Source organism: Thamnophis sirtalis, unplaced genomic scaffold, assembly GCF_051295495.1.
Source record: "Thamnophis sirtalis isolate CommonGarterSnake01/CBP01778 unplaced genomic scaffold, rThaSir2_p1.2 scaffold_4, whole genome shotgun sequence".
NCBI classification, from domain to species: domain Eukaryota; kingdom Metazoa; phylum Chordata; class Lepidosauria; order Squamata; family Natricidae; genus Thamnophis; species Thamnophis sirtalis.
The window spans coordinates 66,307,709-66,332,097 of NW_028261384.1; the positions used below are offsets into that span (position 1 = coordinate 66,307,709).

Here is a 24,389-nt window from a genome sequence, read left to right on the forward strand (position 1 = left end):
TTGGCACATCTATTGGAAGTAGTCCCTAATATTATCACTCCGCTATTAAAAATTGTATAACTTCCATTGCATTTGTTTTAACCTGTTGATAATACTTTTAAATAAACCTCCCTTTTAATGTTTTAATTTCAGAAATTCTAAGCTGATATCTTACTATTTGTGGTTCAAATTAGTTCAATCCATTCTACTGTATCATTTTTTTTACAGGAGGTAGAAGATTCAGTTATAGGTGAAGTCCTACTTGTAACTCATTAGATCAAGCAACTGAATACCAAGGGGAGAAGAACAGTGCTAGATAACTCTTTGCTAGAAACAGTTTTCTTTGGGCACCTGCTTTCCACTCTGTCATCTCATTTCCATTATGTATCATGGCCCATAGCTCAGAAATGGAGTATAAAACTAGGCATTTCTAGTCAAGGAGTTGAAGTATTAGGATGGGGAAGTATCTTTGCTAAGAGATCTGAAAAACTTCTACCACCAAATGGAGAGATCAAATGGAGTAGTAATCAGACTCAAATAGTAGGAAACGTGATCAAAATATGCTGTTAAAATCCTTCTTTCTTTGCCTTTTTCATTAGGACTAGAAATCTCTTGGGATGGAGACAGTTTTGTTGAAGTTATGGCTGCCCCGCATCTTAAAGGTCGGCTTTGTGGTCTGTGTGGCAACTATAATGGACATAAGAGAGATGATCTGATTGGTGGTGATGGTCATTTTAAGTTTGATGTGGATGACTTTGCTGAGTCCTGGCGTGTGGAATCAAATGAATTCTGTACTCGTCCTCCAAGGAAGCAATTTCCTGAATTGTGCCAAGGAACTGTGAGAATAAAACTCCGTGTTCATCGGGAATGCCAAAAGCTCAAAGCATGGGATTTTCAGATTTGCCACTCAACTGTGGACTACACTGTGTTTTATCGGTAAGTGTTTCCTTTTGATGAGCAGAATGCAAATAAAAGTGAACTGTTGTAAAACTGTTCCCAGGGTCTAGGAAAGAGCATGATGGTTTGCCAAATAGTACAGAACTGGAACATCTGCACATTCCTCCTGAATCAACAGAGCAAATGGCCACCTCCACACTCCTTCAACAGGCAGGCAACAAAAACTCAAAAAATCATCATCCTAATGGATTTATTGATAAATAGGGTGTTAAAGTTTATAGTTTCCATGATTCTGTAACCTAATCCTAAATCTGTTTAATAAGACTCTGCAAGAGTCTAGACTTGATAGCGAAAAACTGCTAGGCCTTGTCATTAATCTTGGAGACTGATGTGTATACTTTAGCACTTAAGTGCTTAAGTGTTATAGTTTGCAGCAATCCAATTATTGCTTTATAATTGTTTGTGTAAATTATATTTACACAAGTAAATAATTCAACAGGATTTATTTATATAAGACACTTCTTTATATACAATACCATACAGCAGAAGCCAGAACCAAAATTCAGAATCTAGAAGTACAGAATCACAAAAAAATATAATACAGAAACAGGAACACACACACCAGTGACGTATGGTGAAGTTTATGGCTGGTGCAGCAGTCCTCTCCCCTGGCGCCCCACTGATTAAAGTGCTTTCTTTCGCCTGCAGCAGAGCTCAGGCAGGCAAAAGGAAGCACTTTAATCAGTGGGGTGCATGCCAGGAGAGAGGAGAGAATGCTCAGGCTGAGCTCTGCTCAGGTGGGTGAAAGAAAGCACTTTAATCAGTGGGGTATGTGCCGGGAGAGAGGAGAAAATGCCTGGGCATTCTCTCCTCTCTCCCGGCATGCACCTCACTGATTAAAGCGCTTCCTTTCACCCGCCTGAGCTCTGCTGTGGGCAAAAGAAAGCGCAGCTCAGGCGGGCGAAAGGAAGCGCTTTAGTCAGTGGGGTGCGTGCCAGGAGAGAGAAGCAATCTCTCCTCTCTCCCAGCATGCACCCCACTGATTAAAGCGCTTTTTTTCACCTGCCTGAGCAGAGCTGAGCCTGAGCATTCTCTCCTCTCTCCCAGCACGCACCTCACTGATTAAAGCACGTTCTTTTGCCCGCAGCAGAGCTTTCAAGAGCTTTCAAGAGGCAAAAGCCGCCCTGTCACTCCGGCGCTGTGTCCGCCATTGCTTCAAAGAATCAATGCTGGATGGAACCAAAGCCGCCCCACCACCCCAGCACTAGAGGTAAAAGCCGCCCTGCTGCTATGTCCAAAAGCCCTGGCCTGCTGCTATGTCCAAAAGCCCTGCTGCTATGTCCAAAAGCCCTGCTGGCCACTATGTCCCATGTAAAAAGTAAAGTGCCAGCCTGCGTGCCAGCAGTGGCGGGTAAAACACACACACACACACATACACACATACACACACACACACAAATTACTTACAATAATACAATTACTTACAAATTACATTAATTTTGAATTCCTCCCCCCTCCCTCTGACCCACATACCTTTTCCAGCTGTGTCACAAAGGATTTCAACTCTGCTCTTGTCTGCCATGATGAAAATGTAAAAATGTAAAAAGAAAAAGGCAAGATCTGCTGAAGTCAGGCTGGGTTAGCTGCTGCCAGAGTCTCCAATGGATGACTCTGCTAACTGTTAAAAAAAAGCCTCTTAAAAAAGTGCCCTCTACAGGAGGAGGCGAGAGAACCACGTGCCTCATCTACATAAGGAATTTTTTGGCTTTTAACCCTTGCTTAACTCTGCTCAAGTGATCATAAAGATAGACTAAATGAGGCACGTGGTTCTCTCGCCTCCTCCTGTAGAGGGCACTTTTTAAAGAGGCTTTTTTAAACAGTTAAGCACTAAGCAGAGTCATCCACTGTGACTCTGGCAGCAACTACCTCAGCCTTTTTCCTTTTATTTTTTTTCTTTTCATGATGACAATGGTGAGGCCGTGCCTCCCTTGACTGCACCCCCCCCTCTCTCTCTCACACGCACACACACATCAGTTGGCTAAGCCACACCCAGGCTCTGAGCCATCTGGGTCACCAAACAGTCCCCCATTGCCTGACCTGTTGTTATGGCTATCCCAGCTCCCACACTGACACTCCTCCCTTTATGACTGGAATAGACATAAAACCGAATAACTTAATATTCTTCTTATGATGCACTCCACCCAATGGCTTGGTCATTATATCTGCCAGATTGTTCTTTGAAGAACAGTGAAGCAAGCTAATTAATTAATATTTGATGGCTTCTCTTACATTGCAATATTTAATATCCACATGCCTCCTTCTATTCTTCACTCTGTCACCTGTTGCCATTTTAATGCAAGCAGCATTATCCTCAACACCATTACAGCTTCAGTTACTTTTATGTTTAGATCCCGGCAAACTGGCAGCAATCCACCTCTGCTCCAAACAATACTACAATCCCAGAATTAGACTTTCTAGTTTTTACATCATTGGCATAACCACTGTCAACATAACATTTTAATTTCAATTCTTCAAAGACCTGTATTTGAAGACACAAGTTCACAGTTCCCTTCAAATGCCTGAGAATCCTTTTTATACCCATCCAATTCAATTGCGCTGGTGTATATATCTCTTGAGACATATCTCTTGATCACAAACTTCACTTTTGTCCTCACCCAAATTGTTGTGAAAATGTGTATTCATAGGTGTTGAAAGAAATATCCATCTGGGTTCAGTTCCAAGTGGGGAGAAAGATACTGGAAACATGGAAGCTGCTTGGAAAGATGGGCAAAAGAAAAAAAGCACATTGAGTGGAAAGAGGGATATATTTATACACTCTCTTGGGCCCTGTCTTAAACTTTCTTGTTCTTGTACAAGAAATGTATCCCATTGGCTGCCAGACTCCCAAGGAGCAAGGATCTTAGCTAACTTTGTAGGCTGTCTGTGTCCCAGGCGTGGTTGAGCCTTGCTGGGTGATTTAATCTTTTTAGGTGCCATGTGGTGAGATGGGTAGAGGGCTAATCCCATCATGTCCTGAGGGCCATGTCTTAATCCCATCACCCTGGAGCTGAAGGGGGAAAGGGAGCTGCAGGAAGCTGCTTTGTGTTTAAAAACATGTTTGTCATTTTCTTATCCAGGGAAATATAATATTCTGTCTTTCTAATATTCCCTAGAATATTTCATTCTTCTAGGAAGGTGGTGGAGCACAATTACAATCCTTCATGTTGTATCTCTCCAACAGCTGTTCAATTTTCCTTTTTTGATTGAGAATATAACCACCCTTCTCAGTTTTTTGTATCTCTACACCAAGATAATTTTGTATTTCATCCAAATCTTTTAATTCAATTTTTTCTCTAATTGATTAGAAAATTCTTTTACTCATTTGCAGTGAAACAGAGATCATCCACAAATGCTAATAATTGACAATCCCCACCTTGTATCTTTCCAGTATATATATGTAACCATCAGTCTTACAACTCTTCAGTTCAGTTCAGTTTATTTAGCTTGTATGCCGCTCTACTCACGGAAGACTCAGGGCGGCTAACAATAAGAAGGGAAGAGGGATACAAAAATAAAAACAACAAATTAAAGATTCAGCAACAGACATAACATCGGATGGGGCTGGATAATTCAACAGCCCCAGGCCTGCCGGAACAGCCAGGTCTTAATTGCTTTGCGGAAGGCCGGAAGGGTAGTAAGGGTCCGGATCTCAACGGGGAGATCGTTCCATAGGGCCGGAGCAGCCACAGAGAAGGCCCTCCCCCGGGGGGGTCACCAGCTGACATTGGCCGGCAGATGGAATCCGGAGGAGGCCTAGTCTGTGGGATCTAATAGGTCTTTGGGAGGTGACTGGCAGGAGGCAGTCTCTCAGGTAACCAGGTCCGATACCAAGTAGGGCTTTAAAAGTAACGACTAGCACCTTGAAGCGTGTCCGGAGACCAATGGGAAGCCAGTGCAGCTCGCGGAGGATAGGTGTGACCTAGGTGCACCCACAATCGCGCGCGTGGCTGCATTCTGGACTAGCTGAAGTCTTCGAACACTCTTCAAGGGTAGCCCCATGTAGAGCGCGTTACAGTAATCCAGTCTTGAGGTCACGAGGGCATGAGTGACTATCCGAAGGGCCTCCCGGTCCAGGTAGGGTCGCAATTGGTGCACCAGACGAACCTGGGCAAAGGCCCCCTGGTCACAGCCGACAGATGATGTTCTAGAGTCAGCTGCGGATCCAGGAGGACTCCCAAATTGCGAACCCTCTCTGAGGGGCGTATAATTTCACCCCCCAGCTGAGAGATGGAATAGCTGCACCATCTTTGGGAGGGAGCATCAATAGCCACTCGGTCTTGTCGGGATTGAGCGCAAGCTTGTTTCTTTCCCATCCGGACCCTGACAATCTCCAGGCACTGGCACATCACTTCTACTGCTTCACTGAGTTGGCACAGGGCGGACAGATACAGTTGTGTATCGTCCACATATTGATGATATTTAATCTCATGCCGGCGTATGATCTCACCCAGCAGCTTCATGTAGATGTTAAATAGGAGGGGGGACAGGACCAAACCCTGCGGCACCCCGTAATTGAGGGGCCTAGGGGTCAATCTCTGCCCTCTGACCAACACTGACTGTGACCTGTCCGAGAGGTAGGAGGAGAACCACCGAAGAACGGTGCCTCCCACTCCCACCTCCCACAACCGTCGCAGAAGGATACCATGGTTGATGGTATCGAAGGCCGCTGAGAGGTCAAGAAGCACAAGGATAGAGGAGTGACCCCTATCCCTGGCTCACCAGAGATCATCGATCAGCGTGACCAAAGCAGTTTCCGTTCTGTAATCAGGCCTGAAACCCGACTGAAAGGAATCCAGATAATCGGTTTCATCCAAGGACTGTCGTAGTTGAAAGGCCACCACTTTCTCAACAACCTTCCCTACAAAGGGGAGGTTGGAGACTGGACGATAGTTACTCAAAATGGCTGGATCCAGAGAAGGTTTCTTCAGGAGGGGTCTCACCACTGCATCCTTTAGGAGGTGTGGGAAGGACCCCTCCCGGAGAGAGGTGTTAACTATCGTCTGGATCCAGCCACGTGTCACCTCCCTGCTGGTCGAGACCAGCTAGGAGGGACATGGGTCCAGTATACAGGTGGAGGCACTCACTGCTCCCATGACCTTTTCCACTTCCTCAGGAGCGACAAGTTGAAACTCGCTCCATAAAATCCGCTCAAGACCTTCCCCCGGTACCTCGGCTTGTACCGTGCAATTGGAGTCCAGATCTGTCCGAATCCGAGCAACTTTATCCGTTAGAAACTGAACAAATTCCTCAGCTCTACCCTGTAAAGGGTCGTCCGCATCCCTCCCTTTCAAGAGGGAGCGGGCTATTCTAAATAAGGTGGCTGGGCGTGATTCAGCGGATGCAATAAGAGCGGCAAAATGCACACATTTCGCCGCCCATATTGCCACGAGATAGGTCCTGATAAAGGCTCTCATCAGTGCTCGGTCTGACTCAGAGTTACTGGCCCTCCAGCGGCGCTCTAGGCGTCTCTTTTGGTGCTTCATCTCCCGGAGTTCCTCGGTGAACCAAGGAGCTCTCCTGGATCCACTCCCTCAGAGAGGCCGTAAAGGCGCAATCCGGTTTAGGGCCCCCGCCGCCGCTGTATTCCAAGCAGTGACTAGGGATTCCACCGGATTGTGGACGAGAGCATCAGGTATTTCTCCAAGCACCATCTGAAATCCCATAGGGTCCATCAGGCGCCTGGGGTGGAACCACCTAGTCGGTTCCTCCTCCCTACAGTGGGGGATTGGTCTCCGAAAGTCAAGCCTCAGTAGGAAGTGATCAGACCATGATAAGGGCAAGATCTTAATGCCCCTCAAATCTAGATCACGTCTCCACTGCTCCGAGAGGAATACGAGGTCAAGCGTATGACCCGCTGAGTGAGTCGGACCCTGGATTACTTGGGTCAAGTCCATGGCTGTCATGGAAGCCATGAACTCCTGCGCCCCATCAGAGTATTCACCGAGCGAAGGCAGGTTGAAATCCCCCAGCACCATAAGCCTGGGGAATTCTACCGCCAGCTTGGCTACTGACTCGAGGAGCGAGGGGAGGGCTGTTGCAATGCTGTTGGGAGGAAGGTACGTTGACAACAAGCCCACTTGACCCTCAAGGTCCAATTTCACCAACAAGGACTCACACCCGACAAGCTCCGGAGCAGGGATCCTACAAGGAACTAATGACCCTCGGATGATGACAGCCACTCCCCCACCCCTTCCCTAGGGTCACGGCTGATGGAGCACTTGAAACCCTTCTGGGCACATTTCAGTGAGGGGGACTCCTCCCTCCAGGCCCAGCCAGGTTTCAGTAATACATGCCAGGTCTGCCCCCTCATCTAATGTTAGGTCCTGGATGAGGGGAGCTTTGTGAACCACAGACCTGGCATTTAGCAACAACAACCTGAGACCAGGGCCCTGAAAACTCTTGCCATCTGGTCCTGGAGTGGAACCAACAGGGCTGGAAGGAGGGATCGCTGTGATGTAGCAAACCCTCCTTCCCCGGTAATGGCTAGCCCTGAAGTTCCCACCGTATGTGCCCCTCCCCGTCATGACCATAATGCTCCGGCCCACCCCCGCACCCGTAGACCCCATTCCCCTTCCCGTAGCTTCCGCTCTCTCCAGCAGGCCATTTAAATGAATCATTCTAGGACGGGAGGTAGGCCTGGGCCCCCTACCACGTCTGCAATAGCACTCAGTGGAGGAGGCACCAGGCTGTACTCCCAGTCCTATCATCAATACACATCCACTCACCCAAACAATCCCCACGTAGCAGTTAAAAAACACAAAATACAATGATAATAAGGTTAATAAAATGTGGGATCATTCACTCAATCACATATATATCACATACACTCCCCATACCAGTTAAAAAGTGTGCAGCTGTGCCAAGTTCGTACAAAGTTTGTATGAAAAGAGTGAAGATTGTACTAATGTGAGAGAGGGAGTCTTTATGTTCTTAATCTTCTCCTCTGCGGAGTCCAGTAAAAAGGGCAAGGTCCAAAAGTTTGAAGTGACTAGAGGGTTGATGTCGGTTGGAGGGAGGTGGGGGGCAGGCTCCCTACCCGCATCCTCTTCATCTCCTGTTTTCTCTTTCTGCGAAGATTGTAGGCGCAGAGTAGTATGCGGGACTCTCGGCGAGGCCAGAGGTAGACTCAAGTATCCCAACTCCCTCCAAAATGGTGGTCCTGAGAGCGACGGCAGGGGCGGGGACAGTCAGAAGGTGAAAACAATCAGGTGTCTGAAAGAGGCACACCTAAAGTAACTGCGGATGGCAGCGGCAACAGCAACGGGAGCCGGGAGGCCGGCCATGACAACCAAGAAGCCGGGAAGTGATAGTCCTAGGGACGAAAGCGAGGGTGGGAGTGATTGAGATGTGGAAACAGTTCGGTGGGGGCAGTGTCATCTGGGGAAGGCAAGCCAGAAGCAATCGCGGGTGGTAACAGCAATGGTAGTAAAGTCAGAGGCGGAAGTCAGCCACGGTGAACACAAGCCGAGATTGCAGCAGCCAGACCATAGCAATGATGGCTGAAGTCAGAAAGGGCCGCAATGAAAGGGGGGAGCGCGCTAGGGTCAGCAGCGGCGACGGCAAGAAGCCAGTCGCCAGATCTCTAGCGCAGCAGTGTTAACCACTCACCAACCCCCTGGGGTGTCTCATCGGCAAAAGGAGGGCTGTCGCATTCCAAATTCAAGCTAATTCGGCTAAGAAAACTGGCCTGTATAAGAATATGATGGAAACTTGTTTTTTAAAGGCATCTTTGGTTTGCGTTAAAACAACTTCAACACACGCAATGTTCTGATTGCACCACAAACGCAGTAGTCATCCTTACCTTTCACAGAGGCACTGAGTTTTATAAATATGAGCATGATAGTGTAGAATAATCATATCCAAGGACCAGTGGTGGGTTTCAAAATTTTTTGGAACCTCTTCTGTAGGTGTGGTCTGCTTTCTGGGTCCACTGGTGGAACCTCTTCTAACCGGTTCGGTAGATTTGATGAACCGGTTCTACCGAATAGGTGCGAACTGGTAGGAACCCACCTCTGCTTTAAGGGCATCCATTCGTAAGACCTGTTCTGGTTTGCACTCAAAAACAGCTGAAACAATTTTCCATGTTTCATCAAGACTATTAAACACCAATAGTACCTTCTGAGATTCAGGAATATGCATTTGATGCTGTTCCAACTCAATAAATAAAGTTTGCATTCGCAGCAAATGCTTCTCCGCATTCTCATGTGGTAACAGTGTGGCTCTGTACAATTGTCTCGATAATTGCACAATATTGCATGTTAATGCACTCACATGTACACTTGTTAATTTCAGCCAAACCTCTTTCACAGTTTTTAAATTATCTACATTCAAGAATGTTCATCTTCTAAACTTAAGATAATGTAAGCTAGAGTTTTATCATGCTGCTTTTGATCTGTTGCTGCTAATGCTGTCTGGGGTGGATTAATAACAATATCTCAGAGCTCCTTAGTCTTCAGGAAGCATTCCAATTTTGCAGCCCAAATGATATAATTCTTCTGTCCCAATTGAGTCAGAGAGCTCTCCTGGATATCAACAGCCATCCTGCAAGCCTTTTAACACAGGCAGTCCTTCAGCTTAATTACAGTTCAGTCTTACTGTGTCTGGTATGCTCTAGGCCCATAACCTGTTAGAGTTTGCAGCAATCCAACCAGCACATAAGTAAATAATTTAGCAGGATTCATTTATATAAGAAACATCTTTATATACAATACTATGCAGCAGAAGCCAGAGCCAGAGTCAAAATCCAGAAGTACAGAAGCAATATTTACAGAAGCAATATAATACAGAGGTATTCATTGGCTGACTTGTTGTTATGGCTATCCCAGCTCATAATTTCTCACACACTGACAGTAAATTTGTTAAGCTGTATATTTGTTGGCTTTCTTGCTAATTGCTTCCTGAAGTAGAATAGAATAGAATAGAATAGAATAGAATAGAATAGAATAGAATGACAGAGTTGGAAACGACCTTGGAGGTCTTCTAGTCCAATCCCCTGCCTAGGCAGGAAATCCTACACCACTTCAGACAAATGATTATCCAACATCTTCTTTAAAAATTTCCAGTGTTGGAGCATTTACAATTTCTGGAGGCAAGTTATTCCACTGATTAATTGTTCTAACTGTCAGGATATTTTTCCTCAGTTCTAAGTTGCTTCTCTCCTTGATTAGTTTCCACCCATTGCTTCTTGTTCTACCTTCAAGTGCTTTGGAGAATAGTTTAACTCCCTCTTCTTTGTCGCAATCCCTGAGATATTGGAACACTGCTATCATGTCTGCACTAGTTCTTTTTTTTCATTAAACTAGACATACCCAGTTCCTGCAACCATTCTTCATATGTTTTAGCCTTCAGTCCCCTAATCATCTTTGTTGCTCTTCTCTGCACTGTTCCTAGAGTCTCCACATCTTTTTACATTGTGGCAACCCACAATTGAAGGCAGTATTCCTGTTCTGCCCAAGCGAACCAGATGGCCCGGGGCATGCAGTTAACTCCATGTGTAGGAATCTTTTTTCAGACCATGTTTATTATCAGGCATCCTTAATAGCAAAACTTACAGTTCACTGTTAAGATTCTTCTGACTTTCTATGATCTATCCCATCGCGTGGTGTAAAAAGACATTAATTTCCTCTAACCCATGCTGCTGGCACAAAGCTGCTCTTCTGGTAGAACAAAAGGTGATCCAGCGAGTGGCCAGTAATATATCACTTTTCCCAGGCAGAGTACCCCACTGCCCAATCAGGGAACACAGATGTGGTCACATGTTATGGAACTACACTTCCCACAAGGCAGTTCTGCCTACATTTCCAATAAGGTAGATTCTTAAAGGAGACAGCTCTTAATTCCTACATTAGCTATATACTGTTGGCACAGCACACTCCCCACCTGGAATTATAAATTCCACTACTTACTAACTTTTAACTAAAGACAAACAAACCCATGTTATAAACAATGCAAACTTGACTATCTAATTAACTGAATTACACAAAGGCATAGCATGACTATCTAATTAACTAAGATAAACAAAGGCATAACATCAAACATGTAACTAACTGACTAATTAACTGAGCATGCAAATCTACCTAATTAACTGGGTTACACAAGGCATAGCATCAAACAGTGCAAACAATCATGTAAACACAAAGCATGCAAAGCTTGAGGTTCAATCTTCTAGTTCAGTCTTTCGTAACAGCAGTTCTGGGTCACTGATTGGTCTGGTGTAGAGCTTCTTGGTGTAAGTCTGCTTTGCGACCTGAGCTTCCATCTGGCAAACTAGTTCATCATTACTAGGTAGGGCGTGGTGCACAAGTCCCATAGGCCGTGAGTTCCAGTGGACACAAGTCCCTTAGGCCATAAGTTCCAATACAAGTCTTTGGGAACAAACTTCCCTGCTGGCGCTGCCAGTCACCTGTCTTCTGGGTCAGCAAGGTTGCTGGGGTGAGGACAGTTGGTTTTTCAGGATCCAAAAACTCTGGAACCAAGACTTGAGAGTTGATGATGGCTGCCCCCTCTACCACGAGGTTGGTGAAGACGATCACTGCTAAGCCCAACATGAGAGGCTTCCGTCTGGAGAGTTGTTTGAAGCGTGTTGGTACTTGGGACTGGTTGACGGGTAGTTGTGGTGCTAGTTTCACCATTCCCATGATGAGACTGATGTGAACGTTGTTCTCCCTGTTGTAGACGATGTGAGCACTGTTCTCCCCGCCGTAGATGATGTGAACATTGTTCTCCCTGCCGTAGATGATGTGAATGTTGTTCTCCCTGCCATAGACCTTGATGTATCCTACGGCTCTTATTACCTTCTGTCAGCCTCTGCTTTGCTGCTGCTTCGGCTGCCATTGAAACGGGGTGGGGGGGCATGGTATTTGGGAGGGGAATCATTATCTGCTGGAGGAAGATTCTAGACGCTGGCCTGACCACCTCATTGCGCATGTGGAGGAAGGGAGTTTCCTGCCCCAGGGGTTGCTCCAGGCGGTGGCTTGCCCAGTCGCCCCATGGAAGGAGATCTCCATGGATTTCATTGTTGAACTTCCGGAAAGTCAAGGAAACACAGTAATCTGGGTCGTTACTGACTTATTCTCCAAGCAAGTTCATTTCATCCCTTGCTCCAAGATCCCTTCCGCTAAGTCTCTCGCTAAGATGTTCATCTCACACATATACCGCTTACATGGGGTACCCGACCGCATCATTTCGGACAGTTCACCTCCCTATTCTGGAAAGAATTCCTGAAGCAGATTGGCTCCGCCCAGGGGTTAAGCTCCTCCCACCACCCTCAAACTAATGGGACCTGTGAGAGGACTAATTCTGTGCTGGAGCAATATTTACATTGTTTCATCAACTACCAACAAGATGATTGGGTGGAATTGTTGCCTCATGCTGAGGTGGCTTACAACAATTCTGTGCACAGCAGCACTGGCTTTACCCCTTTTCATGTGGTGTACGGCCAAGATTTTGTGCCCATTCCTGAGATTCCTCACGAGCAGCCGCAGGTGTCTTCGCTGTCTGAGTGAGTGATCGCCTTCGTGACATCTGGCCTTTGGCACTCCGGACTCTAGATGCTGCGCACCACGCTCATAAGAAACAGGCTGATAAAAAACGGACTAAACCCCATGAATATAAAGTTGGTGATCAAGTTTATTTATCCACTAAATTTCTTCAAACGACACAGAAGTTGAAGAAGTTGGGCCCCAAGTATGTTGTCCCGTTTCCAATTGTCAAGATCATCAACCCTGTTTCCGTCTGTCTCCAGTTACCTAAGCATCTCAACTGAGTTTACCCTGTTTTTCATGTTAATCTCCTGAAGCCTCAGCTTACTTCTTCCTTGAGAGTACCTCTTCCTCCTCCATCTGCCCCACTTTTTGTAGAGGGAGAGCAGCATTTTGAAATCTGTGAGATTTTGGACTCTCATAAGCGGCGGAACCGTGTCCAGTACCTGGTGGCTTGGAAGCATTTCCCCCCATCTCACGCTGAATGGGTTGACAAGTCCCATGTTCGAGCTCCTCGTCTGCTCCGCAAGTTCTACTCTGCCTATCCTGACAAGCCCTGATTCTTGCACAGTCTGCTAATTTTCCTTTTTTTGTTGTTTTTTTCTCCCTTCCCCTTTCTCTCTTTTGTGTCTTGTTGTCTGTCTGTTTGTTTGTGTTCTTTTTGTTTCTGCAGGTCTGACCACCCTTTTCTGGAGAAGGGCCAGATGTCAGCCTCTGCTTTGCTGCTGCTTCGGCTTCCATTGAAACGGGGAGGGGGGGCATGGTATTTGGGAGGGGAATCATTATGTGCTGGAGGAAGGGAGTTTCCCGCCAAGGTTAACTGTCCAGCATTCCACCCTGGTGATTTTTTTTGAAGATATCTCCCACCTGACAGTTGGCTGAATTATAATTGGACTATGGACTGGGGTGCCAAGGGGAGGGGATTGAACTATGCATGATATTCTTTGCTTTCCCGCCTAATTAACCAGATTCAGCTTAGCTTCGCTACTATTCGTTTGTAATTAGTAAAAGTACACTTAATTTCAAACAAATGATTATTAAATGAAGCAGCATCTGACACCTTCGTTGTAGCGATAGGCAAGATGGGAACGTACTTGCACTGGACAGGAACGCCTTGGAGACAACTCAGGGATTCTCACCATATTGGCTGTTCTTGCTTCTGTTGGTTGTGCTGTTCGTCACTGGACCATATGAAACATAGATAGCTTTGATGGTCTTCTCCAACAAGGAATAAGTAGAACATCTGCTGGATGTTCTCTAGGATGGCTATGGCTTCCTTTTTGAAGTGGTGGAGCATGTTGAGCAGACTGATGGTGAGGTCAGGACTTTTGAAAAGCACTTTGTTCAGAGAGGGGCCTTGGGATTGCACGCTGATATCGAGAACTGCTCGAATCTGGTCTGGCTCTTGTGGCTGGCACTTTCTAAAGGATGGCAGGTGCCAGCATTCCTCATTAATTTTCAGAGGTGGAGTAAGTTCTGCGTGTCTGTTCTGAACCATCTGATCTAGGAACTCCACAAAATGAGCTTTCATGTTTATGATTTGTCTCAAATTGAAGATGCAAGAGAGAGGTTGCTCATAGTTATTTGAAAACCGTTGCCTTGGTATGCGAAAGGGTATTGGAGCCATCCAATTCTTGGTGGCCTCTTGTTGGAAGTCCTTGACCATGAGCCTCAGAAATTCTTTGTTCTCTATCGACAAGGTCAAGTCGTTGTCTTCTTTGTTGGTCTGGAACACTGTTGTTCCTAGAACTGGTTTGACTGACGAAGTCGAGAAGTGTCCTTGATACGGTCTTGAGTGGGGAGTTCTCCCATTGCTGAGAGTGGAAGTTGTGAAGACATTCACCTGGGTTGAATCCTATCGACACACACTGTTCCAAAGATGCCCCAAATTCTGCCTTGAGGACGAATGGGGAGCCCTTTGGACCTTTGACCATTTCTTGAGGGGGTGAAGGTGTCTGCTCCAGGCAAGAGCAAGGTTTCGGCTTTGGGATCTAGAGCAGGAGAGTGATTACTCATGTGCTTCAGGTGAGGTGTGGTGCTTGCTACCTCTGGTGTTGCAATCTGACTGAGATCATCTGGTGGGTTGTCCAATTCTAGTAATGGCAGCAGTGGGAACTGTGCATTCTCATCTAATACTTCTATGCAGAGTCTATCCACTTTCCTCCACGCCATGCACTGGGACCCGGTGCACGTCAATGTCATGAAGTGTGTTTCTTTACTTTGGATGTTGATGAAGCTGTCGAGTGCTGAACTGGCTGATGTGCTGTTACTTGGCATATCTACTATTTCAGGCATCTTTCCGTCTATGCTCGAGTCCCTTTGAAGGTCTGCCAAGAATTCCTTCACCTCCACATTGAGGCTGTGAACCATGGCTGCTTGTGTGCTTGCCTGCAGAAGATCCTTCACTTTTGCTGATGGACTACCCTGGTCACCTCGTGCTTCTTGGTTTGTCAGGGTAGGCTCTCCAATTTTAAGGGAGGGGTCGAGTTCCGACACTTGAGATTCCCCTCCTTGTTCCTGTTGAACCATATGTTGGCTGTTTATGTAGGCTTTGACACATGTGTCTGGGTTTTCCACTTCTTCCTAAGACTAGAGTTGAAGGAGGCTGTCAGCCTCGGCCTGCAGAACTTTGGCCCGTACTAGTCTTTCTTTCGCTTCCCACATGCGCTAAAGATATTCTAGTTGAGCTTGAGCTTTGGCTTCTGCAGCTGTTCTCTCTGCTTCTGCAGCTGCTCCCTCTGCCTGAGCTTGGCTTCTGCAGCTGCTACATCTGCCTGAGCTTTGGCTTCTGTAGCTGCCTTCTCTGCTTCTATGGTCACCATCTTTTCCTTCAGCAGCTGCTCTTCATTTGCGGTCTCTAGATCCACCTTGGCCATCTCGACTTGTGCTTCTGCAGTTGTGGATATCCATGACCTTTGGCTGTAGTGGGAAGATCACTACAAGATGCTGGTTCCTGCTCATGATCGAATGGTCAGAAAGATGAGGCTACTTTGGAGACGTAGGAGGGGGTAGCGTATGACTGCTGAAATATTGCATATGAACAATTAGATACTTTGAAGTTGGCCTTCTTGTCCAGTGCAGTCTCCCTCTTCAGATAGGTTTGGATAACATCTTTGCTGTATTGAAACTTCTTGTTACATTCTATGTTTAACTTCTGAATGCGCAGCATCTCCCTTTGAATATTTTCATCATCATTTAGTTGTTGCTGGATGTCATTGAGTGGCCTTCATAAATTGTCCATTGCCTGTAGAAGTAATTCATGTCCTCATCCAATAAGTGGAGGCACATGGGGGTTAGATGTTCTTTAGGTTGGTCACAGAGATGCTGTAACTCCTTCCAGAGACTCTCATGCCTTCGATATTCCTCCAAGAGATTTGCCTGTATAATCTGCATAGGCTTTCTTAGGTCATTGGCTATTTGATGTGTTTCTGCCTTTTCTGATAGTTGGACATCCAATTCTGAGCTTTGGTTGACCAATTCTGAGTCTATGGTGGGTTTGGCATGTCTGACCCTTCTGCCATGGCTTCAAAGCTTCTGTGACTAGGAGTAGCTCAGAAAATTTCTTTAATGTGTTATGAACTCTTTAAGTTCAATTCCCTTTTTGCCCACTAGGGTACGTTACAAGACTTTGAAGATGTAGCCGCAGTTCACTTCTTGGCCACTAGGGTGCGTTGCAAGACTTTGAAGACATAGCCACAGTTCACTTAACGGCCACTAGGGTGGGTTGCAAGGCTTCAAAGATGTACCGCAGTTCACTTGTCAGCCACTAGGGTGCATTGCAAAACTTTGAAGATGTAGCCACAGTTCACTTGTCGGCCACTAGGGTTCATTACTTGACTTTGGTGATGTAGGCGCACTACACGTTGGCCTCTAGGGTGTATTGCTTGACTGATATTACTACCAATGATTTTAAAATTTAGAAGTGCCAGTGTGACAGAATTGATTATATTGCAGCTTCTTATTTATTATTTTTTCAGCATCTTCTGTTTGATTGGATACAATAATTGTGAAGATTATAAAGACTTTAAGGTTCTGTTTATCCCCATCCACCCACCTTCCCCCGCATGAAAAAAGCAGATCTCAGGAATCTTTTGCCTTAGAGGAATATCCTTCTCCTAAACCCTTCCTCAATTTTCATGTTTGTGGCTATTGCAGCTGTAAACCATTGAAATGATGCCAGAAAATTCACAGATGTCTTTTTTCCTGCTAAAGTACTAGGAGATAGACTTTGAGAGGGTGAGTGTGGACAATATCTAATACTGAATAGATATTGCTTTCTCTCTTGTGGGATTCTGATTTGCTTCAATCCAATATAAGAATGATGTGTTTTCCCTTTGACCCTTCTTTATACTTCCCCTGAATACAAAGCTAATGATTTTTGTTGCTATAAGGAAACCAGATGAAGAAATATTATTTGTTTCTTTTTGTAATTAGAACAATTTCCTCTTGGTTTAAAAAAAATGGCCTTGCAGGATCCCCCCCCTCTTTTGGGAGGGGGATTTGGGTTTCTCTTAATTTTACCACTTCAGCATTTGATTTGGCATAGTTTCTGACAGGAATGGAGGGGAGAATGATTAATTTGTTTTATTAGTTACATCTCTTTTTTGCATTCTGAATTGTTCTTTTTTTTATCCAGTGGAAATAATTTGGCTTTTAGCTCAGTACAGACATCAGTATTATCTGAGCCAGATAATCAGTATTATCTGAGCCAGATAATTGTGATCTATTGCTCCTCGCTGTCTGAGGAATGTGTCTGAGATTCATAAAGTCATTGGGGATTGGTAATTGTTTTAAAAGTTTTGAATTTAGGGAAAAGGGCAGATGTTTCTTTAAACTTCTCAAATAATCTCTCCGAAACCCAGATTTAAACCCACAGTAGACTGTGGCCTTATAGGCACAACAGCTTTGGATCAGATCTACTACTTTCCTTAAGATTGCCTCTTAGAAAAGTATTCTTTTAAGAAAAAGCCCAGTCAAGTCCATATGTTTCTCTCTAGCAAATCTCATGTCACATGGACAAGGACAATAGGGCAATGTAAATCCATTCCAGAGAAGATGGCCATTGTGGTTGAACTGAAGCCATGACAGCTGAAACGGAAGAGAAGAAAGGAAAGATCCTGTAACAGTGTGCTCAGTCTGGGTAAGACCTTTTTAACTTTTGCTGTGGAATTTCCCCTAAAAAACACCCTCTTTGGAAAGTGGGATTCAATTGAAGTGAATAGAGGTGACTAAGACCAGGAGCTACTGTCAGATTTGGAAAAGAAAACAAATTTCAGACATAATCAACCTTAAAGATAAAGGATAGACTGGATTGGCTAGTTTTTTTAGCAATTTAAATTGTTTCAAAATATTGGATTATACTTTTATTGGTACCTTGATTTGAAGGACTTGGAGATACTTTATTCACAGCAAAAGTGGAGAAAAAGGGTAACAGTGACACCTACTGGCTGGGGAAGACATCATAGAGCTGATAAAAGTGGAAGGAGGAGTGAAAGTTGTTTGGTCTATAAATTAGCTTTAATACACTAAACATCACCTGTAAATTGATTGTACTTGGTGTTTGGAGACAAACTGTGAAAACATTCAAATCTTAGAACCTTGAGGATTACAAATATGCTGGACAGTGTAAGAGTGGGAAATAACTTGTCATGCCCCTGTCAGAGTCTGAATCTGTGAGGGAAGATGAGATGGAACAAGAACTGACAGAGTGAGAGGGCAGCTCCATTGGCCTTGGAAGAATTGGGGAAAGGAAGAGTTAGTCCAGGCAAGTCTTTTTGGAAGTAGGAAGATCTGCAGGCAGGGAGGAACAGAGCTCAGCTAAGGAGCAAGAACCACCCCCTCCTGATGCAAGGGCTTGGAGAGTGCAGAAGAAGCAGGATCAGCTCAGACAGAGGAGGCAACTCATGAGGAGAGTGCCCTGCCCAGCTTCACCAGGCACACCTGGGGAATGAGACTTAAGGAGTTGCTTAAGAGGCATTTTTCAGGAACAAATGCTGAGTTCCTGGAGTGTTGTGTGCCGATGTTTGAACTTGCCAAGAATCCTTGCATTCCTGTGTGGTGTTATTTGGATCTTTTGCTCCCTGAACTCATTGCTTTATTCTTGTTTTGTTAAATAAAATTGGGACTTATTGCCATGCCGCCTTGGTGCAGACAGCACTGGACTGGATTAATTATGACTAGAGGCTGTTTGAGGCTTGTTTGGGGGAAAGTACTAAATAACTGCCAGCTTTTTGTGTTATCTCTGTGCCATGCCCTAGGTCATCACACAGCTTGGATTTGTTTTGTTTTGAAACTAATTAAAGGTTGCTAATGGACTATTTAAGGGAGTAATTTTGTGAACTGCTCTAATATTGGCATTCTTGGTGTGATGAATAATTGGGACATTGGGATCTGAATAGATTACTGAGTAACTTTTTAATTCATTAAAATGGTACAACAGGGGAAAATATATATATATATATATATATATATATATATATATATATATATATATATATATATATATATATATATATATATATATATATATATATATATATATATATATATATATATATATAAGATTTTATTGGTAAAACGAAAATACAACATCCATAACTTGTAAAAAACAATACAACTACATTTCGAGATATTCCCATATTATCAAATCATATAAACATCAAAGGTTAGGTATCTTATTCCTTCCCTCCCTCTTCTCTTCCCTCATTTCTTTCCTTTCCATACCCTTTTCTTCCCTACCCCCCTTACTTCCTTCTCCCCTGCCTTCCCTCCTTTCTTTTCTCCTTTCCTCCTTTCCTTCCCCCTCCTTTCCCTCCCTCGATCCCCCCTCCTTCTCACATACCTTCCCTCCTTCCCTTCCTCTTTCCCTCCTCCTTTCTTTTCTCTTAATCTCCCTCCTTTCCTCCCTCCTTCCTTCCTTCCTTTCAACACTCCTTCTCTCTTTCTTTCCCTCCCTCTTTCCCTCTTTACTACCCTCTCCTCTCCTCTTCCCTCCCTCCTTCCTCCCCCAGTTTCTTCTCTTTCTTCTCTCCTTCTTTCTTCCCACCTTTCCCTTCTCTTCTTTCTCTTCCTCCTCTTTATCCTTCCCCCCTTCTTCTGCCTTTCCTATTCCTCTCCTTTCTCCTCTCCATCCTGACTTCCCTACTGTCCTCCTTCCCTCCCCTCTAACCTTTGTTACATTTACATATTTTCCTCTGCTGAGGACAACCTGGTTCTCTTTTCCTTTCCTTGCTTAAAGAGGCAAGGATTATAAATCCTCTCGCCTCATCTAAAATGAAGTTTAATCGCTAATTTCATGCAGGTAATTATAGCGGATTTCCTATCAGCTTTTTTAAGTTTTCCCAACATTGTAGTGTAACAAAATTGCTCGACGGTGGGTTCTCACCCCTAATACATTTCTCCTTTCGCTTATCTCTCAGTTGTTGTATATTGTTCATTTGAGTTAATGGTTTAATCGTATTAGGTTAGTCAGCTATCTCTTTTTGTGTCTAAGTCTTCACTGACTCATCAAGCCATTTGTATAGCTTCTCCCAGACTGTATAAAAGTCTGTATCTTCTTTGTCATTAATTCGCATCATCAATCTGTTCATTTCTGCTAGTTCTAAAATTTTATTCATCACCATAGTGTTGGTGGGGGCATTTTCACTCTTCCAGCACTGTGCGTAAACAATCCTTGACGCTGTCAGAATATGGACTAGGAGGTATTGGTTAGATTTGCATATTTTTTGATCTATTATCCCTAATAAGAAAGTTTCTGGCTTAAGACATAGTTTAATTGACAAGATTCCATTCAGCCATCCTAGTATTTGCTTCCAATATGCTTTGGCTACCGGACACGTCCACCACATATGGTAGTACGTGCCCAGCACTGTTTTACATTTCCAGCATATGGCCGAAACTTTTGAAGACATTTTCGCCAGTCTTGTCGGTGGAAGATGCCAGCGGTAGAACATTTTATATATATTTTCTTTATAGGCCGTCGATTTTGTCAATTTTAGGTTCCATTCCCAGACTCTTTCCCAGTCGTCTAGGTCTATTGTGTGGCCGATGTTTTGGGCCCAGGTTACCATGACTTCTTTTACTCTTTCTGCTTCCGTTTTTCGAATCAGTAAGCAGTTGTATATTTTTGAAATTAATTTCTCATCTGGTCCAATTAAAATTTTATCTAATTCCTGGTTCTTGTTCTGGAAGCCGGGTTGTGCTAGATCGAATTTGTGTTTGTTTTGAATTTGAAGATATGGCCACCAATCGATGTTTATTCCCTTATCAGCCAAATTTTCCCTGGGGTTTAGTTTGTTTTGGTCGTCTAGCAACTGTTGGTAGGTAACAATTTTATCCAAATTTATCAAATTCGGGTATATCAGGGCTTCCGTCGGAGATATCCATTTAGGTAGTTGCGTGTAGTATCTCCTTCTAATTTCCAGCCAGTCCTTAATTAATACCCCCCTTAAATGGTGACTACTAAAATAATTGTGGATTTTATTTCCCTCGCACCATAAGTAGTTGTGCCACCCGTATTGCAGGTCGTGGCCCTCTATTGTTAAGATTCTTTTATTAGCTAACATTACCCATTCTTTTATCCACATAGTTGTTGCTGCTTGATGATATGTTTTCCATTCCGGTAAGCCCATTCCCCCTTGAGTTCTTTTATCCTGCAGGTGCATATATTTTATTCTGGGCTTTTTACCATTCCATATAAAGTTTCGAATCATTTTGTCCAAATCATTATAAAATTTTTCCCCTAACTTGACCGGTGCCGTTTGAAATAGGTAGAGGATTTTTGGCAAAACATTCATTTTAATTACTGCGACTCTTCCCATCAGTGATAGTTGTAGTTTTGACCAAGTTTTTAAGTCCTTTTGAGTATTCTGTAACAACTTATCATAGTTGTCTTCTTTTATGGAAGAGCATTTCGCAGACAGCCAAATCCCTAAATACTTAATTTTTTTAGTTACCTTTAATTCCATTGTTTTCTCTAGTTCTCCAATCTGGTTTTTGGGAAAAAAATTTATAATCATTTTTGTTTTTTCCTTGTTTATTTTTAAACCGGCCACACACCCAAAGTTCTCAATGTCCTTCATCAAATTCGGTCCTGAAAGTAAGGGGTCTTCCACGATAAAGACCATGTCATCCACGAAGGCCTGTACTTTATATTGTTCTTTTTTTATGGTCAAGCCCCTAATTTCCTGATTTGATCTTATCCGATTTAAAAGCACCTCTAGTGACATAATAAATAGTAGTGGGGAGAGCGGGCACCCTTGTCTAACACCCTTTCCAATTTGTATCCTCTCCATTAGTTCCCCGTTGACTATGATATTTGCAGATTGCCGTGGATATATAGATTCTATAATCTTAATGAATTTGTCGCCAAATTTCATCATTTTTAGTTGAGTGATTAGAAAGTTCCAATCTAGGTTATCGAAGGCTTTGTGGGCGTCGACAAAGATTAATGCGAGTTGTTTCTCGGATCTTGTTTGATAGAATTCCAGGGTATCAATTATTATTCTTGTATTGTTTCTAATATGTCTTTTTGGGAGAAAGCCGTTTTGATCTGAATGGATACTTTGATTTAATATTATATTTAGTCTTTCCGCCAATATTGATACAAAATTTTTGTAATCTGCATTTAACAGGGATATGGGTCTATAATTTTGGACCTTGCTACTGTCCGCCTCTTCCTTTGGTATTAGGGTGATGTAAGCTTCCCCCCATGATTTTGGGACCCTACCATTTTGTAGTGCCTCATTACATAGTTCTAATAATTTGTCTTCCATGGTATTTTGAAGTTTTTTATATATTTCCGACGGAAGCCCATCCGGCCCAGGTGTTTTATTGTTTTTTTGTTTTTGAATGGCCTTTTTCAGTTCTTCTTGTGTGATTTCTTTATCGAGCATCTCTCTCATCTCCTCCGACAAGACTGGAAGCTTCTGCTTTATAAGGTATTTTCTAATGTCTTGTTCATTAATTTCGTCTTGTTTATATAGTTTCCTATAATAGTTCTGTACTATCTTTTTCTTTTCTCCTATTTCTTGTTTCAAATTCCCCTCCTCGTCACACAATTGTTTAATAATTCTTTTGACCTTCTCCTTTCTTATTTTGTGGGCCAACCATCTCCCAGTTTTATTTGCATGTTCGAAATAAATATATTATTAAAAGAAATAATATTGTTGCTCCAAGGTATGCAGGAAATGATAGCAAAAAATCATAAGGAGATAAAGGAATTATTACATGACATAGTTGTAAGACCAAAAAAATATGAGCAACTGACACTGAATAATGAATATGAAACCTAGGAAGAAGAGGAGAAAATAGAAAGAACAGAGGAAAGGACAGGGAAGGAAAAATAACAAAGGATACAAAGAGAAAAAGAAGAGATAGTAAAGCTGATGAAATAGAAAGTGTAAATTACACTTTAAGAGATCAAAAAAGAGAAGAGGATACATGGAAAGACACCTCTTGTGAGGAAAGGATCATTGAAAGGTCTACTGAAGGTTCAACAGAGTGAAAAGTGATAAAAAGAGATACAATATGTGGATTAAACATGAATGATATAAGAAGATATAAAACCTGGAGGAGGAGCCAACGATACGGACGTGCGGTCTTGATGCTGCGATACTTTTGCCGCTGGGTGGTCCAATCGGACCTAAACCGTCCCGCAGAGATGGTGAACAGGAAGAATACTGTTCTTGCTGATCTCAGGGACGTTGCAAAGTCTCTGATCGATCCAAGAGAAGTTCTTCAAGCCAGCGGCAAAAAGTCCAGCCACCAGGCTGATGAAGTCGGGGTAGCTCCAAAATGGAAGGATACGGAAAGAGAAAGTATTTCCAGCTGGTGAGGACTTTTTACTGACTCTGACAGCGAGGGGTCTTATGGAGGAGGTGCTGATTAAGATCTTTTCCTGAGTATAAAAGAGACTGTTTGTGCCACGCCCTGGTTGCAGGAGTCAACATTCTCATTCACATTCACGAATTAAGAGAAACCAACTTGGAGAAGTAGGTTTGCTGGAAGAAGCCTGTTTGCAGGGCTGTGTTTGTTTATAGGACTTTTTGCTACAGTGATTATCTATTTGTTTATTTTGGGCTTGCAGCCAACAAGAGTCTGAACTGATTAAAACATTCTATCTTATGTCTGTTTTGGCTTTCGTTCCTGGACAGAGAAGGAGGAGGGTCAGAACAGAGAGTGATAAGAAGAAAAGCATACAGATGTTCCTTTGAAGTATATCTTTAACCAGAGAAAAGTGAATATATTGTGAATTTATGCTTAATTTTGTAAAAACCTTCCAAGCCAGAGCAGCAGTGTTTGTCAGCTGTCAGCTGTCAATAATAATGGCACAATCTCAATAGAAGAAAGAAACTTTAAGTTTGCAAAAGATATTGTTAGAAATTCAGAAATTATCAAACACATTTGAGAGGATGGAGAAGAAGTTGGAAAATCGGGAGCATCTAACAGTAAAATATGATGAAGAAGTTGGAGATGTTTATCAAGTGGAAAAAGTGGAGGTTAGAGTCTTTAAAACCAAAGAGAAAAATGACTACAAAAAAAATAAATCCACTGATATCTATGGTGATTGGTTTGTGCTGGAAATGGAAAGAGTGGAATATGGAAAGAGGAATTAAATGGAGGGGAACTCTACCCCAGATGGCAAGATACCGAAGAAGAAAAAATAAAAGAATTTATGGATTTAAAAAGATAAATTTTGTTAGCAACATCATTGAAAACACCACTGACAATTAAAGATAAACTGATTAAGAAAACAGAAGAAGGGCATCGAAATTACATGAGGGACTTAATAAGCAATGAGTTGCAAAGAGGAGTCCATACAAATTTGATTAAGCAGATGATTAGAGGACTGATACCACAAATAGCAGAAGACCTGAGATTGTTGATAGATGAAAGGGTATAATCTAAAACTAGTTAAACTTAGTGAAATTTAGTGACAATAGATATAGTTAAATAAATAATTGATAATGATAA

The 24,389-nt window shown here is 43.3% G+C and overlaps 1 protein-coding gene across 1 annotated transcript in view; it reads left to right on the top strand.

Annotated features, from left to right (window-relative positions):
* The window catches only part of BMPER (BMP binding endothelial regulator), a 461,522-nt gene that overhangs the window by 357,356 nt on the left and 79,777 nt on the right, over positions 1 to 24,389 (top strand). The window contains exon 13 of the mRNA XM_014056655.2: positions 579 to 915. Within this exon, the coding sequence (XP_013912130.2) occupies positions 579 to 915 (337 nt within the window). The remainder of the gene's footprint in view (positions 1 to 578; positions 916 to 24,389) is intronic.